Genomic DNA, 12,778 nt, shown 5'->3' with positions numbered 1-12,778 from the left:
GAGACCTTGTCTCAAAAAGAAAAAAGAAAAAAAAACAGAGAAACGTTTTAAGTCTGCAGAAACAAAGATAACCACTGTTTGAAGGATCTTAAATATGCGAAGAAGAAATCCCACATGGGGTTTGTGGTATTAAAGGTTCAGACAACACTGGACGTCTCTTCTACTTACTTTTTTGAAACCAAACTATTATACCTCTCATGAGATATGTAAGTAAAGTAAGCCATCTTACTGCCTACCAACTTACTCTTTGCTCTCTTTGATAAATAGATAACAGAGAGCTGATCCTTGCAACTAATACTTTTATTTGCAAATAAATAAGTAAAAGTTTTATGTGTGTATGTGTAATACAAAACATATTCTGCATATAACATAATTATTAGATTTTCTGTATATAATAATTTGTCATTGATTGAATGCCTATGTCGTGTGGACAGAGGGCTCGCGTTTTGTAAGGATGATTTCATTGAACCCTCATGATTACCTTTTGACGTAGGTCTTAATAACCTGAGCGTAAGAAGACAATGTTCATTAAGTAACTTAGCTGAAGCCACACTGCTATTGAGAGGCACAACAAGAACTGACTCAGAAGTCTGAGTTTGAGGCCTGTGCTCATAAACAAAAGATAACTTTACAGAATCAGTAAATGATTATTTGCCTAAGCTGCTGGGACGTATAATAATACCTTAGTACAATTAAAGAAAAAACAACTGAGAAATTTTACTCTCTTTGGTTATACCAAATGTAAGGAAATTCTCCAAACTGTGAAAGTTTCTTACATTGCCAACGCTAATTAGCATTTTAAAAAATAGTGATCTATGGATGCCTGTCATATAGCAATCATGCAAAATTTTGGGAATAAATGAGAGATGAATGAACACCAGACTTTAGCAGGAAACTGTCTTCATCCCATGAGCCTGATTTTAGTCCATAAGGATTATGTTGCGTCTTCATTAAATCAGAAGTGTTATAATTCCACTTTTGACCAATTGCCAACCGTTATTTTAAATCTACCAAATAGCCTTTTGTTAAGACACTTAAGGGGCTAAACACTGCGGTTCAAAACCATAAAAAGATTCCCGGTTGTTGATCAGGTAACATAAAATGGGTTGTCTTAAGACCGAGGCAAGCTGGGTTCACTTCTCAAATAAGCGTCCAGATGTAACAGAAGGGGCTATAAAGATTTTCTTTATATGAGTATGAATCATTTTATGATGGGGCTTCATCTGTGTTTGTAGAATGTCATCTTTCCCATTTCACCCGACAGAAAAATGTCACTTCATTTCATGCTTAGCCCGAATGAGAATTTTAAGGAAGCTGAACCCTGGGCACATTCCAGCCAGCGAGTAGGAGAGAAATTAAGGCTTGTGATCATGAACACATGATTATCAGAGTGAAATCTGAGAGAAAATGATGAGGAAGCTAGATATTGGAACATCATGAGATACCGAAAAGAAAGAGATGGGTCTATGGCATTTACTGCATTCAGGAAATCAAGATGAATATTTTCCAGATGCCAATACTCTTCCCATGGATCTGTTGCTTCCACAGAGCCAAAGATGATTACTTATTATTTTAAATGCTTTGCCCCAAATGATGCCTATATGTCTATGGTTTTTCATTTTCCTTCTACTGCAAATGGATTATTGTAATATGCCATACACACACGTACACACACACACACACACACGTACACACACACGTGCACACACGTACACACATGTACACATGCATGTGCACACACATATGCACATGCACGTGTTTTTTGTTTGTTTGTTTTTGAGACAGGGCCTTGCTCTGTCACCCAGTCTGGAGTGCACTGGCATAATTTCAGCTCACTGCAACCTCTGCCTCCTGGGCTTAAGCGATACATCCACCTCAGCCTCCCGAGTAGCTGGGACAACAGGTGTGTGCCACCACGCCTGCCTAATTTTTGTATTTTTGGTAGAGACAGGGTTTCACTATGTTGCCCAGTCTAGTGTAGAACTCCTGGACTCAAGCAATCCTCCTGTCTCGGCTTCCCAAAATGCTGGGATTACAGGCATGAGCCACTGTGCCTGGCCCACATGTATTTTTGATGGTTGCAATACCTGATCATCCTTTTAAACATGAGACATTTTAGACCTTGAAATTTCCAGGAGTTTGGATTTTATTGGGGAATACATTTTCTTTTACTTCTCTGGCAATTTCCCATTGTATTTATTTAATATTTTGATAAAGAAGAAAGGACCAATACAGCAAACCAAGGAACTCCAACAATACCAGAGATAACCTGTGCTTTTGCAGAAGAGAGAATAGTCTTGGTTGGGAGTCATAAGATTTGCTCTCTGGCCAGAGGTTACTAAGTCATTGTGTCACCTTAGGTTAGTCATTTTCTTTATATGTAGAATTATGTGTTCATATAAATTCCTTCATCCAGCCCTTCCAGCTCTATCCTGTTACACAGATATTCTCATTAGAATCTACATGGGAAAAATTTGAACTCTCTAAATTTAAATCCATGGTGTGAACAATATCTTTAATACTGATTGAGCAAAAGAAGGCTCTTTATTTAGTTACCGTAGAACTTTTCTGAGTGCACCTGAAGTGGGTACGTGATCATTGAAATGTCACCCTCTACCTGCCTGACTGTTGGTTTCATGACTGTCATGTGTAGTCATTTGAGAATTTTTTCCTTGTCCCATAGTAGATACATCTGGATCAGACATAGCACATCTAAGAAGAAAGGGTTTACACAGAATTCTCCCCAAATCTTGTTCTTTATAAAACCTCTTCTGCATGCATGCCTCTTTCTTGCATGGTCTTTCCCGTGAAAGCGGTCCACATCTCCACTAGACGCTGCCTTCTGCCTTGGGAATCTTCCCCAAGTGCCTCCTCTATCAGTTCCTTATGTCCTGTTTTCTTGTAACAGAACTTCCTGGGACTTGAAGGAAAATGAATTGGGGAAGGGGAGAGGAGCAATAAAAAGGGAAGGCTTTTGAGAGCTGAGGCGGCTGATTCTTAGGAATTTCGAACCAAAGGGTCAACACTGCAATAAACATTGTGATGATAAAGAAAGATTCATCCCTTCCTCTTTCTTTCCAATATGAGATGAAGTTGAGTGTGTGACGTTGTGCCTCCCTGGCCACACCCTCTGATAAAATATGTCAGACTGCGGTTAAGCTGCATGAGAGTGGTCAGCCTTATCTTCCAGAAAAATAATTATGAAGAGCTTTAATTATGAACCATTTTCCATTGTTCCTCATTTAACCTTTAACATCCTTAAGATTTTGAAAATGTGTATACTTATCCCACACCCTAGAAATAGAATTCATGCGGGGCGTGGTGGCTCACACCTGTAATCCCGGCACTTTGGGAGGCTAAGGCGGGCGGATCACCTGAGTTTGGGAGTTGGCAACCAGCCTGGCCAACATAAATAATCTCTACTAAAAATAGAAAAACAGCCAGCATGGTGGTGTGCACCTGTAATCTCAGCTGCTCGGGAAGCTGAGGCAGGAGAGTCACTTGATCACTTGAACCTGAGAGGTGGAGGCTGCAGTGAGGCGAGATCGAGTCATTGCACTCCAGCCTGGGAGACAGCACAAGACTCTGTCTCCAGAAAAAAAAATAAAAGAAAGAAAGAAATATAATTCACAATTTTTATGAAAAATAGAGTCAATAATAATGATTAATCACAATTAATAGTTTTAATAACTAGAGAATAATGTCTGTAAGAATAAGCCTGCATTTGTTTCATTTCTTTTCAGCTGTGTCCTGTGGAATCCCAGAATCCCCAGGAAATGGTTCGTTTACCGGGAACGAGTTCACTTTGGACAGTAAAGTGGTCTATGAATGTCACGAGGGCTTCAAGCTTGAATCCAGCCAGCAAGCAACAGCCGTGTGTCAAGAAGATGGGCTGTGGAGTAACAAGGGGAAGCCGCCCACGTGTAAGCGTAAGTGTTCCGGGGCATCTGCCCATAATTGTGGGTTTAGGTGGGAACTGAATGCTTTCGGGAGAAGTCCAGGTTCCCACGTTCAGAGGTCGTCTCCCACACCTTGTGAGGATTTGGTCTCTTTCATCATAGTAATATTAAAACCAATGTATTTCATATAAACTATTTCAGCCATTTAGAATGAGCTGTGCACTCTTGAATGTTAGGTGAATCCTAAATACAGACAGTGTAGACACGATGTAATTTGCACATCACATCCTATTCTGTGCTGCCATTTTCAATTTGGAGGGATGAAATCTAGAGGAAATTGAGACATTAAGCCCTGCAATAACACTCTACGCAAGACGTTAAAACATAATTTAACACAATCTTTCCTATTTATCTTCCATCTAATTTTAAGTTCTTTGAAGTCAAAAGCAGAGCCTCATTTATTTGTGTATCACCTGCTCTGCGTAACACATTGATGCTCAGTAAATAAAGCATTAATTTGATTTGTGAAGTGGGGTAAGTTTTCAAGAAAGCTATTTACAGTCTATAGTAATAATCTTAAAAGAGTAACAAATTGGAGTACTTTGTGAAACTCTAGTCTTATGGAATAATAGTCTATAATGCAAAGCCCACCAGAAGAAAAATTCCACTCACACACATACACAATTTCTACAGCAAGATTTTCATTGCAGGTATATTAAAACTAGTCTCAAACTGGAAATAATATAACTTCCCACTTTTTCTAAGTTAAAAACTATATAACATTTCTGTATAGACAATGATTTTTTATGGTTCTATAATCTTTTTCATTTAATATATCATGTATATCTTTACATGTCGGTACATATAGAATGATCTCCTTTAAAAAAAAACTTTATTTTAGGTTCAGGGATACATGTGCAAGTTTGTTATATAGGTGGATTACGTGTCACAGGGGTTTGGTATGGAGATAGTTTCCTCAGCCAGGTAATAACCATAGTACCCAATAGATAGTTTTTGAATCCTTACCTTCCTCCCACCCTCCACCCTCCCATAGGCCCCAGTGTCCATTGCTGCCTTCTTTATGTCTGTGTGGACTCAGTGTTTAGCTCCCACTTACAAGAGAGAAGATGTGGTATATGGTTTTCTGTTCCTGCATTAGTTCACTCGGAATAATGACCTCCAGCTCCATCCATGTTGTAAAGGACGTGATCTCACTATTTTTATGGCTGCATAGTATTCCATGATGTGTATGCATCACATTTTCTGTATCCAGTCTACCACTGATGGGCATTTGGGTTGATTCCATATCTTTGCTATTGTGAATAGTGCTGCAGTGAACATACATGTGCATGTGTCTTTATGGTAGAACCATTTATATTCCTTTGGGTACATACCCAATAATGGGATTGCTGGGTTGAATGAGGGTTCTATTTTAAGTTCTTTGAGAAATCACCAAACTGCTTTCCACAATGGCTGAACTAATTCACACTCCCACCAGCAGCATGCAAGTGTTCCCTTTTCTCCACTGCCTCACCAGTATCTGTTATTTTTTTACTTATTTACAATGATATTGTTGCTCCAGTGACACTAGCAGAAGGATTCACATAGTCTTCAATAATAAAATCAGATCATTGGCTTCTTTTTGTGTACAGTATTTTGGTCATGTTAAAAATTTTAAACTTACTTATATCTATATACTTAGATATAAATAGATAAACAATTATGGAAGGTGGTTGAGTTCTTCCCAACAGCTTTTATTTTTCTTCATTTCATCATTTTTATTGCATTTCCTGAGAGTCAGGCAATATTGAATCAACATTAGTATTTCTTGGTTATTTTCTATTTAAGAAGGTACTATTTTATTGCAATTAAGTAATAGTATGGGAAGCTAGGATAGCAAGATACATTGGTATGTTTTTTGAGTTCAGTCCTAAACAGAATTATTCTCTCAAAATACGAACTTAATAGATGGCAATATGTATATGTTTGGGGTTGATTTTAATAAGAAGGATGTCCCAGACATTTATGGGCAATGTTTCTTTTGCGCACAGCCTGGAGGTCATTCATAATGATGCCTCCATTTTTAAAGTTTGTATTTCCTGCCAAATATTTCAAATAACTTATCTACAAATCTCATAAAAACCCTGAAAAACTGGGACACAAATGAGGTGAAAACTACTAATTTGCAGATTTGAAGTTTGAATTCTACTCCCTCTTGTTCTAAATCCTATACCCCTTTTATAATGCCAGTGGTTCTCTACTGGGTATGCATTGAAATAATATAGAGAGATTTAAAGTAAATGTTAATGTCCAGTTTTGACCCTTAGGTATTCTGAGTCAACTGGTCTTGGATGGAGACCAATCATCAGTGTTTTGTTTTTTTTTTTAAGTTCTCTAGGTGTTATGCATAAAATGTCAAGTATATGCCATGTTTTAAAGGAAAACCCATTTTAAATTTGTATACTGTCTGAGAAAGACTTGCTAAATGACAAGGTCACTTTATAAAATGTAATTTTTATTTTCAGAGCTTTCGTTTCTTTGTTTGACAGACGTTGTTCTTGAGAGTAGTTTTAGGTTCACAGCAAAATTGAATGGAAGACACAGAGATTTCCCATAAACACACCGCCCTCAACATGTGCACACCTCCCCACTATCAACACCTCACACCAGAGTGGGGTGCACCATGTTACAATGGATGCACCTACATTGACATACCATCATCACCCAGAGCCCAGCGTTCACATGAGAGCTCATTTTTGGTGTTGTACAGTTTGTGGGCTTGGACAAATGTGTAATGACAAGGATCCACAATGATAGTATCACACTGAGCCCTAAAAATCTCCTGTGCTCCACCCATTCATGCCTTCCTGCATCCAACCCCTGAAAAACACTGACCTTGATCTTTTGTCTCCATAGTTTTACCTTTACTAGAATGTCATATAGTGGGGATCATCTGGCACCTAGCCTTTCAGATTGGTTTCTTTCACTTAGTAATATGCGTTTAAGTTTCCTCCATGATTTTGCATGGCTCTAGTTCTCATTTCTTTTTAGTACTGAACAATATTCCATTGTCTGTATGTACCATGGCTTATCTACCCTTTTACCTACTGAGGACATCTGGGTTGCTTCCAAGTTTTGCAATTATGAATAAAGCTGCTATAAACATCTTTGTGCAAGGTTTTTATACAGACATGTTTTTAACACATTTGAGTAAATACCGAAGGTTGAGATTGATAGAGTGAATGGTAAGAGTATTTTTAATTTTGTAAGAAACCAACAGACTGTCTTCAAAGAAGACTGCAGCATTTTGCATTCCCACCAGCAATGAGTGAGAGTTCCTGTTGCCCCACATTGTCGTCAGTATCTGATGCTGTTAGTGTCTGGATTTTGGCCATTCTCATAGATGTGCAGTAGTATCTCATTATTGCTTTAATTTGCAATACTCTGATGATACATGATGTGGAGCATCTTTTCACATGCTCAGTTGCCATCTGTTTGTCTTTTTTCATGAGGTGTCTGTTCAGGCCTTTTGCCCATTTTCAACCAGGTTGTTAATTTCTTTTTTTTTTTTTTTTTTTTTAAGAGTTCTTTGTGTAGTTTAGATATCAGTTCTTTATCCCATATGTCTTTTGCAAATCCTTTTTTCCTAGTCTGTGGCTGGTCTTTTCATTTTCTTGATAGTGTCTTTTGCAGAGCTGAGGACTTTAATTTTAATGAAGTTCAACATATCAGTTCTTTTTAAAATGTATCCTGCGTCTGTTTTTGTTTCTACAATGTCATCACCAAACCCAAGGGCACCACAATTTTCTCCTATGTTATCTTCTAGGAGTTTGTATTTTTGAACTTTACATGTGGGTGTGTGATACATAATGGATTAATTTTTCTGAAGGGCAAAAGGTCTGTGTCTGGATTATTTTTTAGAATGTAGATATCCAGTTTTTCCAGCACCATTTATTGAAAAGATTATCTTTACTCTGTTGGGTTGTATTTGCTCTTCTGCTCGAGATTCGTTGACTAGATTTATGTGGGTTTATTTCTGGGCTCTCTGTTCTGTTTCCTTGACCCATTTGTCTACTTTTTTGCCAATAACATAATGTCTCCTTACATCCATTTTATTTGGCTAAAACAGAATATGAGGTATCGGACACATTTTTCAAAATTTATTTAATATAATTTAGTAATTTGTAAAATTAATTAAAATAACATCTCCCAGTTTTCTACAAGATCGGTCTTGTTGGTTGTGAATATTTATAGTGACCTATTTGATTTTAGGTCAGTGTCCTGACTGACATGGGTACTTTCATTACCTTTAAAGCTAAATAGAAATTGTTTTACCTGAAAATAATTCAGCTCTTTGGGTATCACAGATACATCATCTCAGAGAAATTGTATTTCAAGCAATGATATGTTACCCTTAGATTTCTTAAAAGATTCCTCACACACGTGCCTGTTACTTCACATATTGACAAAATGATCAAGAACCTTCAGTCTATCACTGTCAAGTTGAGGTGTTTGTGAATACATCCAGAACAGAATGCCTTCACGGCATAAACAGAAACTACTTTTTATGTCCATATGAGCTATATTTCTGTGTTAAGGCCACATACAGCTGGGTTAAGGAATTAGACACACTCAAGTGTTTTCCTCTGCATTGCAAGCTGGTCTCTAGAATGTTCATGCAAGTAGTTTATATTTGCCAAAAAAGGGATTAGCATTACATAACCCTGAAATAAAGAGCCAACTATGTGAAAATTATGAGGAAAAGAAACACAATGTAGGTTTTAAGTCGTTGGTTGGGGATAAAGGAAGGGAGAAGCAGAGAGTTTCGAAAAGACGGGAGCAAACAAAGTACCCTGGATTCCATCAGGAGAGCATGTGAGGTGGTGAGTTCCATGGGCACAGCAAGGCAGAGGCATTAGTGGTACGGGGAGGAGCTGTGTACTCGCAACTCCTCACTGAGTGTCCTGGAGCATGTGCTCTGAATGGGGCATCAGGCTTGTAACCACTGGTGTGAGATTGGTAAGTGATAGCTCCTGCTCTTAGAGCCTGAAGATATGCACAGGACATGAAACAGAAGGCCGGATGCAAACCGCAGCAGAAAGAAATAACTGATGTAGATGAAGGAACACGGGAATCGTCTGGGACCAGTTTCTACAGAAGAGATGGCTGGGACCAGAGCTTGGCCTGTTAAAATAGGAGTAAAATCAGAGAAACTCTTTTTTTTTTTTTTTTGAGAGGGAGTCTTACACTGTTGCCTGGGCTGGAGTGCAGTGGTGTGATCTGGATCTCGGCCCACTGCAACCTCCGCCTTCTGGGTTCAAGTGATTCTCCTGCCTCGGTCTCCTGACTAGCTGGGATTACAGGCACCCGCCACCACGCCCAGCTAATTTTTGTATTTTTAGAAGAGACAGGGTTTCACCATGTTGGCCAGGCTGGTCTCAAACTCCTGAGTTCATGATTCACCCGCCTCGGCCTCCCAAAGTGCCGGCGTCAGCCACTGCTCCCGGCCCAGAGCGGCTCTTTGAAGAGTCACTCTAGACATTTGTCTAAGCTACGTGATTCAGTTAGAATAGCAATCCTAGGAAGAAGATACTATGTTCCTTATCTTACTGGTTTAATACAAAGAAAATAACTGAGATGTCGAAGAATTTGCCACATGTGAGCACATAGATGTGGCTGGGCATCACAGAAACCTCTAGGGAAGTGTTGGAAGTCTTCAGCTGCTGTGGGGAAGGCTGCCTGGAAATGATTTGATTAGACACAGGTGCTTTGGGCGTCGTGAAAAGGAAGCAGTTGTGTAATGCTGCCAAGGCCTGCCTGGGGGTACACTGTACCGTGGTGGAGGGAAAATTCAAGGCTCTGTCCATTCCAGCAGCCTGTACACAGAGATAGTTCAATATTCACCTGGTTTCATGATCCGTGGGGGCGAGGGTCAGGAGACATGATTTGAGTACACTGTTAGCTCTGAAATGTCCAGGAAGGGGAATAAAAAGAAGAAGCAGAGGTGAAGAAGGTGGGCAGAAGCCTGGTTTGGAGCCTTAGGACATTCCCACCTACACACTGTAGGGTGGAAGGAACCGGAGGAGGCATACAGATATCTCCTTTAACTCTCAGCTCCTTTCTTGCTCTCACACTCATTCCCTCACCAAGCCCTGCCTCTGAAACACATCTGTCCACGTGGCTTCACTTCTGCACCACTCAGATCACCACCTGAGCTCCTGAAACCGCCACTGCCTCACCTCTACTTCCCTCTTGTCTCCAAACAACAGCCAGACTGACCTTGTGAGCATAGCAATCAAAACAGGACACTCCTCTGCAGAAAACCTCCTGAGAGTTCCACAGCAGTAGAAGAAAATTCACAAACTCTCTCTTTATTTTGAGCTCCCTTCTCCAAAAGTAAAAGAAAAAGTCAGCTATGATAAAGAGGCCGACTTGGAGCCCCACCCACATCATGTGTGAGTCCCTGTGTGCATATGTAGGGCTACACACCGTATTGGTAATTACTAGCTTAAAACTAATCCTATACCCCTACTGTCTTCCACTCTTGGTTCCAATAGCTTTACACAAGTTAATTTACTTAATTATTATGAGGTATGTAATTTCATTATCACCATGTTGTATAGAGGAAAACCAAAAGAAGGCATGAGTTGAGTAATTTGGTGAAGGTCATAGATACAGTAAGTAGCAAAGTCCAGAAAATCTGAGAAGAGAATCTTTCTTCCTAATTTCTAGGATATATTGCTTCTAGGAACTTACTAGCTCTCATGTTTTTAAATCTGATGCATTATAAAACTGAGAACACAAGCAGGAAACAGATGCCACTTTAACATTGCATGTGGTTTATTCTGACAAGCATTAAGTAGGTGATGGGGTCACCATTCACTTGAGGATAGGTAATAGACCAGTGGCTTTAAGGACAAGGCCTAATTTTCTCTAAAATCTTCTGGAAAAATCAGGAATGAGGGGTCTCTTGCAGTTCACAGGTAAATGTATCAATCAATAGAACTGTTTTGTGCCTATGTAAAGCATATGACAGGGCTTAAGGTGGCTTCACTTATACCTATATATTTTTTTGTTTTAAAATACATATCTAGAGGTACAATTGCTTTAAAGAAGTTATAATGACAAAAATTAACAAAATTGCTTCTCATTGTAAAGAAGTTATTGTAGGTTAAATGGTTGTTAAAAAGCAAAAAGTCAATTTGCATCGTGAATACTCTTTTGATACCAACTATGATATGTTCAGTAACATGAGGAAATAAATGTAACATTTATAATAAAATGGAAATCCATGTTAACATTTTCTAAGCATCATCTGAAACTTTCAAGTAAGCATTTTCTCCTGTCGTTCATTAAAGTTTGTAAAAAAGAGATGTGGATATTTTGTTAAAATTCCTTGGTATTCAAGGGCTGAAAACCAATTTAATTTTTATTTGGGGGAGTGTTTCTCTTCACTTAATTTAAATGGAAGAAATCTGGCAGAGTAAGCATAAAACTTTACCTCTTAGTCGGAAAAATTTGGTTACCATTAAATGTCAAAGTATGTATTTCCCCAAGGCTCATTCCTTTGTATGCTATGTTGGTATGAAACAGTTTTTAAGTTTCTTTAACAATTGCAATAATATGTAGATCAGTACACTGAATCTCAAGAGATAAATACTTCAGCTTTGATAAATAGTAAATGCAAATGGTAAATAAAATTAGTTCGTTTCACCCTCTGGTTTTTAGTAAAATGAAGGTTATAATAAAGAATTATGCTTCCATTTGCCGCCTTCTTGCAATGGTACAGATCTCCGAGGCAGATGTTTGAGGTCCCTTTTTTTTTTTCATTTCAGTTGTTTACTGAGACTGGATTTGGATCATTCATGCTAATGACATGATGACAGAAGTGAGGGCTATTGGTAGTAACAGACTGGGTTTAATAGTTTGACAAAATGATGAATAGATGTGTATCATATACTGTGTATTTAGGAGAAAACAAAACCATTAAGCTAGCCTTCCAATGAAAAACTAAGTTGTTTATTTCTCTGGTGTAAGTGAGCAAAGTCACTACAGGATTAAAATGTCTTTTCTAGGACAACGTAAAGAACAATGTATACACATCTTAAATTTGGTAGGTCACAAAAGTTAGAATGCAATCACCTTTTGATGCAACAAGAAAATAAATAAATAAAAATTAAATGCTTTAGCCTAACATTTGGCATTGACAAATCAGTAGTGTCAGCTTCACATCTGAAGGACAATACAGTCTGGTTATTTACAAATGCTCAATATGACATGGTATTTGGGCTAAAGATACTTAGAATATTATAAGTGTTTCCTTTTTGATTAAAGGAATATAACACAATCACCATCAAGCTGCTATCATAAGTCATCTTTAGCTGTGGTACACCAGAGAAATAAACAACTTTCAATGGAAGAGGATTGTAGTGCTTTTTTTTCCCCTAGAGTAGACATTAAGCTGCTGTTGTAGAGTGTTTGCAGCTCTTTCTAATATGTAGAGACATTTTTATTTATGAATATTTATACAAAAAAGGAATTCTGTCAGGATGACACCTCTATATCACTTGAGAATGACATTATTTATTTAAAGAACAAATTGCATTTTTTGGTAGTGCCTGTCCATACCTATTGTCACTGTTTGCCTTGTAATCTGTTTTTTGAATTCACTTTGGGCTGATGGTTTTGTCTAAGGTGTTGGATGAAGAGCACTTTAAAAGAAACTGGTATGTTGTTTTTAAGTTAATAATATGTTTAGTAAATGTGTGATTTTTGCATGAAAAAAACCACTAAGTTCTAATCCCAATATGTGGGTATTGTTTCTTTAGCTAAAACTACTACTAGTCAGTGAAGCAAAGCAGTCATTAACAATTTATTTA

At 38.1% G+C, this 12,778-nt stretch overlaps 1 protein-coding gene across 1 annotated transcript in view; it reads left to right on the top strand.

Annotated features, from left to right (window-relative positions):
• Positions 1-12,778, top strand: part of CSMD1 (CUB and Sushi multiple domains 1) — a 2,063,616-nt gene that overhangs the window by 1,950,209 nt on the left and 100,629 nt on the right. Inside the window, exon 50 of the mRNA XM_024251429.3 lies at positions 3,744-3,929. Coding sequence (XP_024107197.3) covers positions 3,744-3,929 — 186 coding nt within the window. The remainder of the gene's footprint in view (positions 1-3,743; positions 3,930-12,778) is intronic.

This window comes from Pongo abelii, chromosome 7 (genome assembly GCF_028885655.2).
Source record: "Pongo abelii isolate AG06213 chromosome 7, NHGRI_mPonAbe1-v2.0_pri, whole genome shotgun sequence".
NCBI lineage: Eukaryota > Metazoa > Chordata > Mammalia > Primates > Hominidae > Pongo > Pongo abelii.
This window is presented reverse-complemented; position numbering and strand designations above follow the sequence as displayed.